This window comes from Uloborus diversus, chromosome 3 (genome assembly GCF_026930045.1).
Source record: "Uloborus diversus isolate 005 chromosome 3, Udiv.v.3.1, whole genome shotgun sequence".
Taxonomy (NCBI): domain Eukaryota; kingdom Metazoa; phylum Arthropoda; class Arachnida; order Araneae; family Uloboridae; genus Uloborus; species Uloborus diversus.
The window spans coordinates 217,428,240-217,447,314 of NC_072733.1; the positions used below are offsets into that span (position 1 = coordinate 217,428,240).

The 19,075-nt window shown below is 31.7% G+C and overlaps 1 protein-coding gene across 2 annotated transcripts in view; it reads left to right on the forward strand.

The window, feature by feature from the left end:
- LOC129218591 (misshapen-like kinase 1) overlaps positions 1 to 19,075 on the forward strand; it is a 137,183-nt gene that overhangs the window by 96,252 nt on the left and 21,856 nt on the right. The window contains exons 23-24 of one of the 2 annotated variants that reach the window (XM_054852907.1): positions 8,619 to 8,687; positions 17,735 to 17,985. In XM_054852907.1, coding sequence (XP_054708882.1) covers positions 8,619 to 8,687; positions 17,735 to 17,985 — 320 coding nt within the window. The remainder of the gene's footprint in view (positions 1 to 8,618; positions 8,688 to 17,734; positions 17,986 to 19,075) is intronic. The other variant, XM_054852909.1, reaches the window with a different exon arrangement.

Below are 19,075 nucleotides of genomic sequence, written 5' to 3' on the forward strand. Positions count from 1 at the left end.
AGATACTGCCGTTTACCTGCCCACGGCAGTATAGGCGTGTAATCCGTTTATATATCTACAAGAAAAAAGAATAGTTGCCATGCCCCAACCCTCATAATAATAACTCACGAACATGCAAGATAAACTAATGGCCCTTGTTTTACTGTGGTAAAAAGCTGCTTTTTCAATGCAAAAGTTGTGAACTTCTGGAGAAAAAGTCAGCTAACAGGGGCCTTTTCTAGTATGATATTTCATCCATAGGCTCACATCTTTAAAATTGAAAAATGCTATTTTCATGACTTTTACTTTTCCTGTTAAAGTTTAATTTTCTTGAAACTTGTTTTCCTCTCAAAGAAACATTCTTGTACAATTTAAAAATGATTTCTCTTAAAAACTTTCCTTGTGGCACACACGAGTTCTGTTGCATTTTTGTTGAATATAATAAGTATTTTTACATTATACATAGTTCTGATGTTATATGAGTAGGTTAATAGATTCAGTTTAATAGTTATTTGTAATCAATTGAAGCACCAGGAAGCAGAGGGCTAAGTGCAAAAAATAAAAATTTGGAGATAATTGGCACAAATAGGAGATACTCGCGCCTGTTTTGGGGCAAGAGATGGTAATAGTTGCTGTGACATGTGCTACTATACAGCACATTTAGGAAAACGTTTCAATGGATGGGTATCTATAGTTTGAACTTAGGCATGCGTTTTTCTTAACTCTAATTTTATCTCTTACATCCCTTTGCTTCTCGCTGTCTCAATTGTCAAATACAAATTTTGCCTTTCACAATGTCTCATTTTATTGTGAACTTTGTTTATGACTATAACTTAAAAATATATTTGTCTTGAAACTTAAATTTCTGTTTCTAATTTTATGGATATTGGCATGCTTTGAAGTGTTGACTGGGGCAACAGGATGGTTATTAGGCATAAATAACTGTACCTTAGGATTACACTATGCGCTTGAAGGTGCCTGAAAATGCACTTTTACTCTACGTTTCATGACGTTAATGGAAAGAAGAGGGTTTGGTGACTCTCTCCAGAAATTTTTTGACATTGAAGACCTAGAAACAAGGCTATTTTTTGTTATGTTAGACAAATAATGGTAAACGCATCGGCTCTTTTTTTAAAAAAACATATTTCTAAACTATCTTTGGCGATGTTGGATAAGGCAGGAAGGGGAGGGAGATTCCCTTCTGGGAATTAATTTTAAACTGATGCCCCAAAAGCATCATTTGAGACTTTATTTGACCAATTCAGGTTAAGAGGGCGGTAAGCTGCAATTCTTAGTAAATTTTTTAAAACTAAAGTACTAAAAAGATAATTTTTTGTTATCTTTTATGACATGAAGGAGGAGCTTGGAAATCAGAGGCTCTCTGAAATGTTTTCCAAAATGTGAAGTGTTTAAACATTATTTTAGGCTTTGTTTAGTCTTGTCATGTGAGATTCATGACTTCACTTTTGGATCCATGCTAGAGCACTGCCCTTGAATTTTCGGACATGTCCTGTCTTGAATTCCCAACAGATCTGGCAGTGTTTACAACAACAACGGTACAACAACTGGAAATTAGAAGGGCATGAGATAACAAAAAAAGCTTCTTAGAGTGTTCAATACAAGCAAAAAATGATTATTTTAAGTTAGTAATTTTAGAAGGACGAAGATAAATATTTTAGAGGTACACATGCAAAAAGAAGGCTTTAAACGTGATTTCTATTCTCCTTTAAGGGGGCTAATAAGCTGTCAGGGAGGGTCTTAGCCTCAGTTTAAGGCCCCCTTCCCCCCCATAACTCTGCCCATGGTTCAAAGGCTATATGTATGGTGGCAAGATTTGGTAAAATATCATTGTTTAATTCTTTTCTGCTTTAAGTGCAAAGCAAAATATCTAAATGTACATAAATTACTGCTGAAAAGACTTGACAGATATAATTAACTTATACAATTGTGAACACGACATATATTGTAAACAACCCTCCTTTATAGTTACTAATAATTTTATGTTTAGGATAAATAGTGCAATCATAACAGTTTCTTGGTTAACTATTTACAAGGCTTCAAGAAGCCCTAATGCAGTGTTTCCCAACCTTTTCAGACCCATCACGCTCTGTAGAACTTGAAAGACACCCATCGCTCCCACCCCGTTTCGTCCTTAAATAAATCATCAATTGGCACTAATGGTCATCAATATTATTGAAAATATAAATGACATATTGTAATTTGAAAGGAAATGCATAAGCATAATAAAATATAAATCAGAATCATTATCGAACAAAACATAAATAAGTAAAAGTATTTTACTTTTTTTTTTCCTCCTTTTCCAAAACGAACTTTGGAAGGGAAATACTTAACCAAGATCATTGACTTACTTTTCAAAAACAGAAAAATATGATTTTATGAAATTCTTTTTTTAAAATTTGGAAGTTCGGGAAATTGAAAGCACTGACCCTTTAAAATTAAAAAATAAATGAATAAAATTTTAAAATTCATAAACTTGGAGATAAATGATGAAATAATTCCTTAAGGTTCAACCGAGATGTAAGGAGGAATCTCCTGAACTTTAATTTGCTTACTTTTTAACTTGTGTGAACTCTTTACAATCGGTTTCATATATGTTTCCATTTTAGTATTCACTGGCTTATTATAATTATTTCGTTTTAAATGGTCATATCGTCCCTCATGAGCTCATTGTTACCTTGAGAAACCAAAATGTCCCTTAGAGGGTGATTGCCCCCAGGTTGGAAATCACTGCCCTAAGGTTATGGAAACCCTTGTGGAAAAAGAACACTTGGTTTAATGATTGTTTCAGCTGTGTCATTATTTTGGGATTTTTTTTTTTTCCTCTGTTCATTGCTATTATTTATTATCGTTTTGTATGTACCATAATTTGTTGAAATACTGCACACAAGCACTCCAGAAAATCCTTCTGGAGGGGGTTTCTTGATCAAAAATACCTTCTGGAGTTTTCTTGATCAAAACCGTATTTTCATATATTTAAACTACTGTATTTGATTACACATTTATGTTAAAACCAGTGCCTCTGGGGGTGTTTTACCCTCAAAACCCCTCTGCTACGCCACTGGCACACAAATAAAATTGCTTTGGGAAAAAAAGAAGAATGTGCAGAGCTAACTCACATCACTATAAGTGGTGCTGTCAAGATCTCCATGTTTTCCTAAACCAAGATTTGTCTTTAAAATTTTGCTTTTGTCATTCGAATTTGTTACAAATTAGTAAATATATTTTAAAACAAAAAAGTTACCTTTTTTATTCTTATTTACAGCAGCATTTCACAAACTGAAAACCCTCAAAGCCCCCATTATTGATCTGGGAATTTCATAGTAACTTCTCTTTAGTTTGTTATGTATTGCAAGAAAAGGCAAACAATTTAAATATCTGAAAAAGTTTTCTGCCTTACTTTGCTAGTGAAAAAACTCAATAGGCTTTTTCATTAAACCTATCAGAATGACTCGAAATTCCGATCTGAGTGTTGGGAAATAAGCAGAAAATGAAAAAATTGTATGCAAACTTGATGCAAGAATTTATTTGGTGAATGCCTTGGAGGCATCTGTTGAAAATTCATGGTACAACTTAGAGCCAGAGATATTATAAAATTTAATTGTGGTAATTGGAACTGAAGGATGGAAAAATTTTGAACTATCAAACGCTTTGTATTTAACATGTTTTGTTCAAATGTAACTTTGTGGACAAGTAATACTTCTATTTTGTTATTTAATTTAATGACAAATTGTTATTTTTCTTGAAATGTTGAATTGGAAGTTGCACATGTTTTGAACAAGCATATTTGTAGTAGGTGTAACAGCAGTAGAAAGACAGTAATGTTTTTTCCATTCTGCTAGAATGAATGTTTTTACTAGAGTCTATAAACTTTTTAAGTATTTAGTTCACCAGGTTGCATATCTGCTATGAACACAAAATGCATATGTTTTTACCCATAGAGTTTTAAAGGATGATTTCATCATTTTCTTGCTTCTGCAACATTTCATTTTGCACATATTGTTTAACTTTTCTTGAGTAAATGTTGATACGGAGATAATTTCTGGAAATAATCTTCAATTTATCGCTAATGAAGTTGCTCATAATTATTACCAGGGCCGTCCAAAGAGCTGACGGCGCCCAGGGTGAAAGTTTCCTGGCACCTCCGCCCCCCCCCCCCCTTCACTCAGAAAAATCAAGTTAGTTATAGCATCAGTGCATCATACGTGTGAACGCGTCATACTTGTATTTCTTAAATCTTAATGAACAAAAAAATCATACGGCTACAGATAATACAAATTAAAATACTGTCTTTAATATTTATTATACTCTTAAAATTTTTGAAACATGAAAATGTTAAAAATCCAAATATTTATTTGATAAAATGTCACCCTACAACATAAAAAACAAAAAATTTAAACTGAATTAGTTACTTATATTGATCAAGCTAAGAACACAAATAAATAATTTGTTGATTATAAATATAAAATGTTTTTATCGAGAGAGAGAAATAAGTTACATCAAAATTAAATTTCGATTTGGACTCATCCAATGATTTTTTTGAAGAGCTTTTTGGTTTTACGTGTACCATATTCAGTGTTGCCAACTGCTCCGCATTTTGCGAAGTTACTCCGCAAAAATAGCATAACTCTGCTGCTCTGCAAAGAAGGTAGCTTGCTCCGCATTTCCCAGCTGAACGTTTTCAAGTTTATATTTTTCTATTATCATGTCAAACATGTAAATATGGGAAATTAAAGATGCTTATACTCAAAGATTGAAATAGCGTTTAACGCTGTTTTATTAATTTAAAAATAATTATTTTTTACTAGTGCTTAAAATGATTATTAAAAAAGCTCTAAAACAATTATAGTTAAGTGATTTTAGTTATTTTTATTTAAAATACCCAACTGCTCCACAAAATTTTGAATTGCTCCTCAAAATCACCACAGATGCTCCTAATATTGTTCTAAGGTTGGCAACCCTGCATCTTAATACCAGCTTTCATATATGTTAAAAACAAAGATATCATTTTTTTGCATCAAATTTGGTGGATTTAATTCCTCTGCACCAAGAAAATCACCATAACATGGACGGGTAAATTACCTAGCATATTGGAGAGAAATTTATCATCCATTATTTGTAAATAAACAGGTGAATCAAATGACCTTGTAATTTTCTACTACGGTCAAAGCCGTGCGTGTAACGCTAGCAATAATAATAAAAATGAAGAAGTTTGTACTGTCTTTGGTAATGTAAGGGTGAGGAAAGCTCTTTCTGGAAAAAAATCTTTAAGTGATGTCTTAAAGACACAAATTAAAACCATCTTTAGCAAACTTAGAACAAGGGGTTTGTGGTTCTTTTCCAGAAAATTTATGAAGTTTAAAACATTTTTTAAACGTATTTTAAAACGTTATTTCAGATTTCTCTTTTGTTGACTTAAGAAAGAACGAAAGAGTTTGAAGCTCCTCCCAATATTTTTTAGTATTTTTTTTTTTTACTGATGATATCCTTAGAATTCCGCCTTGAACTTCCTTTGTGAACTTTTAGAAAAGGATTGCCGGATTTTTTTCTAAATTGGAGTCTTAAAAAGGCAGTATTACTCTATCCAGGGGGATTCTCTTCCTGAATTTTTCCCCTCAAACTGTAGTCTTTATAACGCAAATTTAGGTCATCTTTGAATTTAAAGGAAGAAGGGAGTGCACTCGGGGATTTTCTTCCGGAAAATTTTCAAAATTAAATGCTTAAAACTGAAGTTTTAAACAAAATTTGATGATGTTAATATTCGGGTAATCTCACCAAGAACATTTTGAAATGAAAATAGTGTTGAGGCAATCTTTGATGATGGAAAAAGTGTGGGGGCAGTCGCCCCCTTGGCCCCCCCCCCGAACCGCCGCCATTGATTGAAAGGGAGGAAATTGCATCTAATGAAAAGAGAAGTTATGGGTCAAAAAGACACGATAATAACGCTGTCTCCAAATTTTTGAATTGTAAGACAAAATTTGCCGAATATGGAGAATTTTTGGTCGGTCACACCTATCAAACTGCTTTGATCACCCATCAAGGTGCCCCTGCATATGAATGATTTTTAGTGTGCATAAACTATAAAAGGGTATTATGGGTTAAAGAAAAAGAAAATATTAACATCATTTTCCTATCTATGGAATTTGATATTTTTGCTCTACACTGAAGCCTAAAGACTGAAAATCAAGATAAGTATTTTGAGCTCTTTATTGGCCTGTATATGTAACCTATTGAGAGCACTGCCAAGGAGTTTGGCTTGGCTGTAAACAAGGAAAAAACTAAGTTTTTGGTTGCGAGCACTAGAATACATGATGTGCAGCCGCTGAATATTGGAAACTATACTTTTGAAGGAGTCACCCAGTTTAAATACTTGGGTACGCTTATTACCAGTAAGAATGAGTTTAAAGTTGAAATTGGAAATCGAATTTTGATGGCAAATAGATGCTACTTTGGCTTAAAGAGCCAATTAAATCTAAGCTCCTTTCCATTAATACAAAAATAAATCTGTACAAAACCCTCATAAGACCAATCATTTCATACGGTAGTGAGACATGGGCAATTAATAAAACAGAGGAAAACAGACTTCTCATTTTTGAAAGAGATCCTTCGGTCAATTTTTGGAGCAGTAAAAGAAAATGATGCTTGGAGAAGTTTATATAACTTTGAAGTATACCATAAAGACAGACAACACATCATCTTAAGAGTAATTAAAGCCACTAGAATCAGATGGCTGGGGCACGTATTTAGGCGTGCAGATCTGGACCCGGTTAAAAAGCTAACTTTTTCGAAGATTAAGGGTACGAGGAGAAGGGGAAGACCAGCAACAAGGTGGCTGGATAGTGTTGAGAAGGACCTTAAAATTTTGGGAGTGAACAGGTGGAGAAACCTGGCAACGTGTTGTACCGCCTGGAGGAAGCAAACGGAGAAAGCCTTGGCCTGCACCAGGCTGTTGTGCTGATGAAGAAGAAGAAGATATGTAACCTATTATCTGAAACGCGGTATAAAATTACCAATTAGTTTGCTTGTATTGTGTCGTGTAACTTTGGAAAGATATATTTTTTCATTCACAAGTTTAGATCCGCTGAAACCTTGTTTGGTTATGAATTTACTCTGTGATGAACACAGCTGTTAAAAGTATGAAATACATAATTTGAAGGGAAATAAAGCTTATTTTTCTAACTTTATTGTTTATTTATGTTTAAATATTAGGTGTATTTTAAGAATTTTATTTTAATAAACTTAATTTGCTTAAATCATTGGTTTTTGCTAGAATAATGTTTTGATAAAGGAAATGATGTTATTTCTTGTAGAGGAGACTTGTAAATTTGTGATTCTTCAAGCTCCTTCAGTTTTTAGTCTAATTCTCAAATTTAAACATAATTTCATCAAAAAGGATTAACTATATTGGCAAATAACTGTATTTTCCTATATTTTGCAGTGTATGTTTTAGCATATTTTCTATATGAATGATTTTATTCATATTGTTGTATTTCTGATATTATTTTAAGTACTAAACCCCTATTTGTACCTTTATAAGCTTCCTTGATTTTATATATATTTTTTAACATTTAGTTTTAAAAAGAAATCAATGCATTCGAAGAATGCTTTTTTTCCCCTCTCAATTGTTTACTTCTGATTCTTTTAGGGGATTCTAGCTATTGGATTAAAAACGTGTTCGTTTTATATTTTTCCTTGAGCTACAGATCATGCTTTGAGTTTCATATCATACAAACAGGTGTCCACTAGTTTTATGTCAATGTGAATAATTTATAGAAATTCGTTCAAACCGAAAAAGTTTTGTTTATTTTTATTAGAAAATCACAAGTCCACATAAACACAAAATTGAAGTGAACTTAAAATCATTCTATGAAGTATTTATTAGAGTAATTTTATCAATACAGTAGAGTGTCAAAAATCCGCCAACCTAAAATCTACTGAAGTCAAAAGTCCGCTCACAATTTTTTTTTCATTCATATATTTATTTATTTATTTATTTATTTATTTATATTTTTTTCCCAATGGGATATAAATATCTAGCATTTTTAAAGAAACTAAGTTTTGTTACTGAAAATGACTTAATGGTTATTTATATTATACACAAAAACAATATAAATTAGCATAAACTAAGGTTTTAATCAGATTGATTAAAAATTTCTGAAACTATTAGTTCTCAATTAATTCTCAGTTTTTATTATGTTCTCATTACATATGTTTTTAATATTCAGTTTATTTGTAGAGTATATTTGTGATATATATATATATATATATATATATATATATATATATACACACAGTTGGCTCTCTGTTTAAAGACTTTCAAGGGACCACAAAAAAAACTCCCTTAAATAGAATGCTTTTAACACTATAGTGGACCATCTGGGACCGTGAAACGCCGTCATTAAATAGAAAAAATCATTAAATAGAGCATCGTTAAACAGAGAGTCAACTGTATATATATATATGTGTGTGTGTGTTTAATTTGTGTGCACAACATCTGGTCCCAAGATGTGCCGATTTTTGACTCTCCACTGTATTCTGTTATTAAATATGCTGTGATATAGCAAAAATTAGAAACTATTTTACCCTTTACAATTCTTGTTCTCCCTTTTTTGCTTTCCAAGTGGTGTGGTCTATTCCTCAACACGGCTTTAAAGACTGGGAAAATACATTTCGAATATGGAGTGGCAATGGTAAAATATTTCTGTCCTCTGATAAGAAATGTAATCTGATGAGTACACATTATAGCCTATATGGTTCCTCTTTTTATGGTTTATTTTGTAAATCTAAACTTATCACACAGGGCTTAGGAGCTGTCTGTAGATGATGTCACACTTTCTGCCAACATTTTTGACCCTTTGTCACACTTCACCCTAAACCCCTTCCCCTTCTCACATGTCATGCTATTTTTCATAAGTATGTTGTAATGAAAAATGTGTGATTTCACACTTCATGCCCCCCCCCCCTGTCACAGACTCGCAATTTCATGCACCCCCCCCCCCCTTCCCCTTGAAAGTGCGACATCACTTGCAGACAATCTGTTTTTTTTTTTATTTCTGGTTTAAAATTTATCCTTTTTTGTTTTAGATGGATTTGTTCTCTTTATATTCCCTCCTTTTTTTCATTCAAACACTTAGTAAAACAAATTTGTGAATGAAGCATGAATTTATTTCATTTTTTTAGGGTTTTGCTTGAGAATTATTTTGTTATTCAATTATTATTTGTTGAACAATTATTATTTGTTACATAAGTCTCCATATATACAGTGCTTTTTCAAACTAAATACTGTTATTTGACCCGATACAAAGGCATGATGATATTGCACTTTATGTGTCAAGTATTAACCATTCTTGAATTGCTTGTTTCGATGGTATACTTTAATTACAATGTGTGCTACTTTAGAAAAAGTGCTGTATATATAAATTGTATGTACATGCACATTTTTTGCAAGGTTTTAGAAACTTATTTTTGCTTGAATTTCTGTTTTATAAAGTTTTGTATTTTTTACTCTTTTGTTTCTTTATTTTCTAATGTATAAAATTGTTATGCAATTATATAACTGATGCTTATATATGCAGTGACTACCAAAATTAAAGAGAAAAGGCCTCATTTAAAATTTCTTGCTCACCAAGCTTGTAATCTAGAACTCTATTCAGACTCTTAAAATTTGATTTAAAACCTACAATTATGCTTGGAATTTTTGCCACTGATAAGAAAACTGCTACCATAATTTTCTCTGTTTTGAAAAATAGAGCACATGAATGGAAGTTGGATCCAATGTTATGGGTCGGCTTTTAGATTTTATACGTATTTCAGTTAAACTTTTAGAATAAAAAAAAATGTCTTGTTTGCCTTTTAAGTCACCATGTTTTTGGTCTAAGAAAATTTACTTCAGCTGACTTTTGTTCTGCCTTTTATTTTTGGTAAGAAAGTTTTTAAATTACATCACATATGAATGCACTTCTAATTTATATCTGTATGGACTTTTTTTAATTTATTGCTATTTGGATAGCTACTGACCAAGTACTGGTATGCTGTTTACTGAAAAAGTTGTGAACATTTTATAATTTCCTTTGATGGAACTTGTTTATCTTGCTGATGGATTCAAATTGAATATGTGTCGACAGTAGAGGAAGAACAGCTCATTATTGTTTCAAAAGCCAGTTTAGTAAAAACTACTCTCCAGTTGAGAGAAGGATAAATACCTTTCACACATCCAATGATTCAGTTTTAGTCTCTTTTTGGGGACATGACATCCTTTTTGGGGTGGCAGTAGGGGATGCATGAATTTATTAAACTTTCTTTCTCTTATGGCATAGAAGTTTTTTAAATGAGTTCACTTAATTAGGAATTACTTACTTCAATAGTTGATTTTAATTGGTTATGGCAATTCTATGCCATTTAATTGTTTAATGCAATTTTTAGGAATCCATTCATCAAACATGTTTATTCTTTTTTTTTTCCATTCTCTGCTTTAACTGGAATTCTGCTTAGCTGGATTACTCTTACTCCCATTTGAGCCAGTTAATCGAGAGTCTTTGTAATTGCTTTATGTATTAAAAAGGATTATTCGACATGATTTAAAATCATAGCCTACTTATGATTAATGTAGAAAATCTGGTGTTGTTTTACAGAAAATAAGCCTGATTTAGTTCTAATTGAACTTCATTTTTTGTTCATGTATGTGTAGCTGTTTTTTTTTTTTTTTTTTTTTTTTTAGTTCTTCAAAGTGCATTGTTCTGAGCTTCAGATTAGGAAAGTAAGAGCACAATGATATGAAAGCAACTTTGCATTAACATAAAGCTTGCTGAGTTTGAAACTAAACCTAGTAACTTACTTGAAAATGACTGTATCCCACTGGTGGCAAAAAAAACAAAAAACAAAAAAATATTGAGACCAGTTTCTTATTTTAAATATTGCTTTCACAAAATTTTATTGCCAGTTTTATTGTACTCTAATGTTATTGCCTCTTTAATTGTGGCTAATTTATGTATATGCAGTAACATATTTAAAAAAAAAGCTTATGTGTGCAACAATGTTATATGTGTGATGTGAATGTTATAAATGTATTTAATGTCTAATTACATTCATGTCTAAAATTAAGGTCACAAATATATGAAGGAACAGAATATTTGACGTATGAACTGGCTCTTGATTCCTTCGACATGTTTGGGATGATCTTAGAAAAACCATTGCAGAATGTAACACCACTCCTAAAACCCCCAAGAGTTAAATTCTGCGTTTTTGGAGGGTTGGGATTGTTTCCCTAACGTTTATTGAAACCCTCGTAAACAGAATGAAAGCTGATTGTGAAGCTTGTATAGCAGTGCACGGTCTAAGTCATAATTCAACACTTTTGATTTTCCCTGTTTTTTAATTCTCAATTAAAATATTTCCATGTTGTTATGTTTCTACATTGTTTCTCCTATTGTAATATACCTCTGCCAAATTTTTTCTTATCAACACAGTGAATATTTTTTGCTAATTTTATAATTGTGACCTTAGTTTTGGATATTGGTGTGCTTAGTCTTTTATTTTTTGAAAATAGTTTCACATAATTGTTTCATTTTTCTACAATCCAACTCCTATGAAATCTATGTTTTGCCCATGGGAATTTAATTCTTTTTTAACTCTTATAATAAGAAAGTGAGCATTTATTTTGAGTCACTACATTTTAGCTGTTCTAGAAAAGTATTAATGCCTTTGTTGTTGTAGATGTCATGCTTAAAATATTTAAATCATAAGCTGTTATAATTAGGTTTAAGTAATCATAGTTAGGTTTAAGTAAAGGAGATATTACTTAGCATACTAAGCTTTGAAATTTTGCAATGTAATAAAACTTTTTTTTAATATGTTTTATGATTATATTTAATACATAAAGGAAAGGGGAGCATATGAGAAAATGGTATGCTTTACTAAGGTAACTTTAAGCAAATGTTCATAAAAGATTCTCAAGTAATGGTTTACTAGTCTTGCCTCTTGACTAAACTTTTAGTGTAATTTTATGTTTTTGTGGTCACGACTTTTTTGTTTCAGCAGATGTTGTATGTAATTGTAATTTATTTCTATTTTCTTCACATAAAAGCATATGTTAAACCAATCAATAAGGTAAACTTCATTACTGCAAACCATTGTATGAACATTCAAGGAAATTTGTAACAATGTTTAAATTTTTTCATTAAATTTCGAATTCTTTATTTTTTGCGCGTTAGCTCCATGGTAGATGATGGAGCACTTTTGAACACAACATCTAGGGGCACAGGTGAACAGTTCCTATGTCTTCACCATAATAACAGTATAAATGTAGGATATAAGTGTTAAAAAATTTGTAAATATTTAGAATTTATTGTTAATTAGTGTTTTTATTGGTAAATATTTATTTTTATTTTTTGTTACTTAATAGTTAGTCAACAATTGAGTGTTATATGTCTAATACTTACAGGAAATACAAAGACACAAAATATTGCCATTTAGTGAAAAATTGAAGTTTAAAATCGTTTAAAATACATTATCACACCCTACATACAGTTTAAAAGTAATATATAGTAAGACTAATATTTTTTACATTATAAAATATTCTTTTTATAGTTTTTTTCTTGTCAATTGAGTAATCAGAACAGGCTATGAGACTTTAAAATTTGATAGTGAGCAGAGTTATATGTTTGGAAAAAAACATAATTTTTTTTTTTTTTTTTTAACTTGGTGCACACCGCAGGAATGCTGTTAAACCTATTTTAAGATTCTTCTGAGCTTGTTATTGATTATAGTTGTGACTACTTGTCTATTTCTCAATCTTCTACTTTCTGTTTTTTCTGCAAGAGTATTTTTTCCATTTTTCTGTCCCCCCCCCCCCCCCCCCGCTTCCTATGAATTATTATTTATTGTTAATGCTTCTGCATTTCCCATCCAGTTATCAAACATAAATAGTCATTTTATGCATAGTTCAGTTATTATAACCAGAGGTGTAGCGTGACTAAACTTTTTTTTTTGGGAGGTGGGAGGCACCAAGGCCCTCGCCAAGAAATGTTTTGCTACCCCCCTACCCCCATTTTTCAGAAATGGGATCACCAATTTCATTTTAGTAATGAATAAAAAAAGCAGAAAGGAAACCTTCCTGATCTTAAGAACATTAAATAGAAGTAATTAGTGAACTAATAGAAAAAAGGTGTCAAAAAAAGTTTGTTTCTGCAAAATTTTGAAAGCAAATGCAATTTTTGAATATTATTTAGGAACATCCGAGGTTCAGTTACCTAACTGTAGAATGCTGAGACGAATGTTTCGAACATTTTTTAATGAAATGAAAGTATTCATAGTGTATAGTACAAATCTATGACAAGCGTCAGTCAAGTAAAAAATGAATACGTAAATAAACATAACTTCATAGGGGCTGCTGGCATTTTAAAATTTCATCTTCTATTTTTTTCTGTGTGTAAAAATACCATCATGAAAATAGCGGTTAAGTAGAGAAAAATATATATGCTGCCAAAATAGAGAAAAAGTTGAAAACAGAATAAGGCAAAATTTAAAAAATGACTAGTCACACCACTGCTAGTTCTAAGCGTTTAAATGTAGAAGGCGAAATTAAACAAAAATTTTATAGCGATATTCAGGAGACATGACATTTGAAACAAAAGAAAGTAAAAAAACTAAGAAGTCTAAACCCCCATATAAGTTCAAGATGTTAAAAGTTTTTTTTTTTGACGGGGGCTGCAAACGCTTGTATTTCAAACAAATAAAATATAAGGCTCGAAATTGAAAATTTCATTATGGAAAAACCAAAGCACTCAAATAATTTTGGAAACGAAAAACTTGTGGAGAGTTTTTCAGAACATTTTTATCAATAATGAAATCAAATAAATACAATAGTGAGGTTGCCAAAGAAAAAGGGGAGGGAGACAGATCCCGAACTCTATGCCTTTATTTTACGCCACCAAACTTACCCTATAGAGCGATTTTGAAACTTTGATTTTGAAAAAGCCTCCATACTCTATCTCTTCTTTTATTGCCATAATAAGATGGCCTACAATAACTGAAGGACTTCCATTTCAGAAAACTTCTAGAGTGTGTCCCAGCCCAAACCCTTGAGAAACAGCTTATCCCATCATTAAAGATCATCTTAAATTCCGTTATTAGGACTTTGGGATAATTCTGAAGGTCCTCGAACCTTTCTTACCTCTAATATCACCAAAGACTCTAAAATTTCACATTTAGAATTTAAACTCTATATTATATTTCGAGGAAGAGTCACCAGACACTCTGATAACATCATTGAACAACTAATATATTATTTATCTAGCCTGTTTTTCTGTCGCTACACGATTCAAATTTATTTCTTTCTCAAATTACATGATTTACCCCATCATTTTGAAGCTTATTGTATCTGCTAATGATGAAAAATATATCCACGGTCTAAAAATTGCTTTTTATTTTTGTCAAAAAAAAAGTTTTTTCTGGGTTTTTTTTTTTTTTTAATTATTTGTTACTTCAATGAATAGCAGCCGAGAGCGAAGACACATTAGCTCGGTTGGATAAAGTAGCACGCTAATGAGGGAAAGAGTGTGGGTTCAAATCTGGGCCGAAAAATATCGTTTTAATGGGCGTTTTTTCTTCAGCAGAATTTTTATCCAAGTTTCCATGAATATGCAAAATTCTAAGCTGTATATCTGTTGTTAAAACCAAGGTGCAAAAGGGAGTTTTTGAAGGGACTGTATGGAAAAAAAGTACAAATGAAAAAACATATAATAGGTATAGGTTAATGTGTATTAGACTCTGCAGGGGCCATTTTAAAAAACATATAATTGATAAAAACACATAAAAGAGAAACGTATAAACGGTGTTTCATTGTATTTGAAAAAATAGGATTCCAGGTTTATTTTAGAAAAGTGTAAAGAATTTGGAATTGAAACTCACCATTTGTTCATAGTTTTTCGTCCCGCATATGACAGAATCTAACGTTAGGTAATGCAGAAGGCCTTGGTAGATTTTTCTGTACCAAAAAACTTAATTCAATCTACTGAGGCTGACCTTTACACGTTTTTTATGGTGCGTGTATGTGGAGAATTGTCGAGGCTCTTTGAGATTATTAAGCCGGGAGGACCTACGGGGGTCATTTTATGATCCCAAGCTTTCTGCAAATAGTAAGTGCCAAAAACTAGACAGCAGTTCATTCTTTTCTTTTCAGTAGCTGATTTTGGTCCCCCCATCTACCTTTTGGTCACAGTTTGAATGGATTTCGAGCATCTTTGCTCCACTAAGACACTTTTGGTCAGTTTCTGGGGTCATAAAATTGCCCCGCGGGTCCTGCTGTTTTTTCACAGACCAACTATTTCGAATAGCCAAAACGGTTATTTTGTTTATATTCCTTCAGTATTCAAGTTATTTTATGTAAATAGTAATGCCAATACCAGTTGATAAAGAAATAGGTTGTTTTTTGGAACCCTTTTTGTTGAAATTGAATAAAATAATTGCCTCATCAATGAAGAATTTGGAGCTAAAGATTTTTTAGAGGAGAAAAACTTAGACAATGAAAATTTCAGCAAATATGTTACAGAGTTGAAAAAGGGTGGAAATTCTTTAAATAAAACGAATAAGTCTGATTTTTTTTTCTTTGGAAAATCTGATAAAAAGTGGAGTAAAAGGAAACGAGTTTGCTTTGAATGTAGCGATTTTTTTTATAGTTTTAATAAAAAATAAAACATTTTTAGCATTAATTCTACAAGTTTCTGCATCAAAAAGCCAGCAACAGCACTATAGTTGTTATAAAGTTTGTGAAACTGACATAAAGTGTTATTATCCGCTGTTTGTTTGAACTTTATTTAAAGACTAAATATGGAAATGCTTTCATTTTAAGTGTGATGTAAAGCTCACTTATAAATCGCACTTAGGTCTAATATTCAATTTTAAAGTCAAAAATTCTTAGACGTTATGGTTTTAATACTAAACAAGTCGAAAAATGATTTTTAAATTAGTGTTTGACTGGGTTTTGATCTGGGGTCACCCCTGCGCGTCTTAACGGCCAGCCAGGAAGCGTGCATTCTCCCCGGTTAACAATGTCACGCAAGGCCTAACATTGTTGCGGCCATAAAATACCCCCCCCCCCCCGCACGCCCTCCCAGCTTAATAATCTCAAAGAACCTGGACAATTCTCCACCTACACGTACAATAAAAAACCTGTAAAGGTCAGCCTTAGTAGATTGAATTAAATTTTTTGGTACAGAAAAATCTACCAAGGCCTTCTGCATTACTGAACGTTAGATTCTGTCATATGCGGCACGAAAAACTATGAACAAATGGTGAGTTTCAATTCCAAATTCTTTACATTTTTCTAGAATAAACCTGGAATCCTATTTTTTCAAATACAATGAAGCACCGTTTATACGTTTGTTAGGCCTAACTTGCTTGCCTTCTTTTTACTGTGACTCTGGAAAAGTTATAAGAGATGCTTGTATAAACACAAGGGAAACAATTCTTAACAAGTCAGTGCAAATTTTAGCCTATGCAGATGACATTCACATCATCACAAGATCTGAAAGCATATTGAATCTTTCTTAGCACTAGAAAAGGCTGCTAGAAATGCAGGGCTAGCAATAAATGAAGGGAAAACCAAATATATGTTTTGTGGAAAGAGAGATTATCCTAATGTTTCATTAGACATAGGACAACATAGGTTTGAAAGTGTTAAAAGGTTTACATACCTGGACTCTGGGCTCTGAGATAGAATATCAAAATGAAATCAGCCATGAGATACGATAGAGAATTTTTGCTGATAATCGCTGCCTTTTTGGTCTTAGAAGTCAGTTAAAATCCCACCTAATTAGTAGAAGTGCTAAAATTTTACTTTACAAAACTCTCATGAGACCAGTTTTAACATAAGCTTCTCAAACATGGTCATTAACCGTAAAGGCAGAGAAAATGTTGACAATCTTCGAAAGAAAAGTGCTACAAACTATTTTTTGTGGTATCAATAACTGGAAGTTGGTGATGGAGATATAATTTTGAATTGTTGAAAATATTAGAGATATTGATATTTTGAAATGTACCAAACTAAGCAGAATGAGATAGGCTGGTTATCTTTTGAGAATGGAAAATAATAGAGCTGCATTGAAGACCTTCAATGCAGTCCCATTTGGATAGCGACCAAAGGGTAGACAAAAAAAGAGATGAGTCGACTGTGGATACTGATTTTGACATCATTAAAATCAAAAACTGGAGATCAACAGCAAAGAAGAGGACAGCCTGGCGGGATCTCCTAAAGAAGGCCAACGCCCACAATGGGCTGTCGAGCCATTTATGATGATGATGAGGATTCCAGGTTTCCCAATGGATTTAAACTGCATCATTGGGAGATCTGGAATCCTATTTTTTGAAATATAAACGTTGAAGTGGTCACTACTGAAGACCTGACCACAACTAGTGTGTTTATTTAACTTAATTCAACTGTTTTTGTGTCATTTATTTAATATTCCACTGTTTTCTTATAGTTATTAATGAAAATTTTTAAAAAGATTCATTTTCATAAGTTTTTCTTTAGAAATGTTCTAATATGTGAAATTTGAAAATTTCAATCGTCAAAGCAATTTTTAATACTGTTAATGTTCCTTATCACAATATAATTTATTCATTCTGTGTTATATCAACACATTTCATTCTTAGTATATTTTGGTGAACCTTTAATAATTTTTTTGTGGATGTATTTTTTAATTATTTATATTAATTTGTCTTTTGTTGTAAATATTTTTAGTGAAATATGAAAGAATAAAGTTCCTCGTCATTGCTCTTAAAGAAAGTGTTGAAATTTATGCTTGGGCGCCTAAACCATACCACAAATTTATGGCATTTAAATCCTTCTCTGATCTTTTGCATAAGCCAACTCTTGTTGATTTGACTGTCGAGGAAAACATTCGCCTTAAAGTTATATTTGGTTCTGCTGATGGATTTCATGCTGTGGATCTTGATTCTGGTGCCGTGTATGATGTTTATCTCCCAACACATGTAAGATTTTCCATACATATAATCCAAATATTGTAATGATTTCTACTGTGAAGCAGTTTGAGTACAGTAGCCTATCAAAAATCCACCAACCTAAAATCTACTGGCAATCTTTTTTTTTTTATAATTCATTAATTTTTTAAAAGTAGGAGATGAATATCTAATATTAAAATAATAGTACAAGTTTTCTTACTCAACAGAAGTAAATGATTGTTTATAACTATTAAAAAAATTTTCAGGCAGGAAGTTCTGATCTACTAAAATTTCAGACAGTTTCTCAGTTTTTATTATATTTTGCTTTTATTGCTTACATTTTTAATGTTCTGTATTTTTGCTACATGTTATTGTAATATAGAAGTAAAAAATTGCTATTCTATGTTTTGTTCATTTTGTTTGCATTACTCAAAATGAAGGTTGTTCTTTTATGGTCTCGAAATCTCCACAACGTCTAGTCTGAAGTTGTGTAGATTTTTGACTCTCTACTGGATCACTCCTTGTCAAATAGCCTAAATTAAATGGTCGGCCATGCTATCATGTCTCCGATTTTGTCCATTATTTTTTTACAAATAGATGATTTTAATCGATGTTTATGATATGGATTAATGATAATAGATTTTTATGAGAAAAGCCCAATTTTTTTTTTTAAATTTTTTGAATGAAAATTGTGTTTTGGAGAATTTTTTCAAAAATTTGATTTTTGATCATTTTTTGGAGTCACCGGTTTGGCATGAATTCAGAAAATATCTCTTAATTTCTTGAATTTTCAACCAATTAAGCTGAATTTGGTATCAATTTCAAACTAATACTTTTCTCTTTCAGTGTGAATGGCAGAAAGTATTCTGTGAATAGTTAGGTGTTGTCACTCTTTATCTAAATTCAGTTTTTATGGTTTTTTCAATTGGGAGATTAAATAAGTCATGTCTCCGGAGTATTTACTACGACCTGCATCAAATTGTTTTTTGCAGCATATTTGAATCATTTTCTTTCTATGTAGGAAAAAGTAGAAGGGTGGTTTTTGTTGTTTTAAAATTAAAAAAATAAAGTTTTTTTCAGAAAATACAAGTTTTCTATTACTTCAAATCCCATTTAAGCT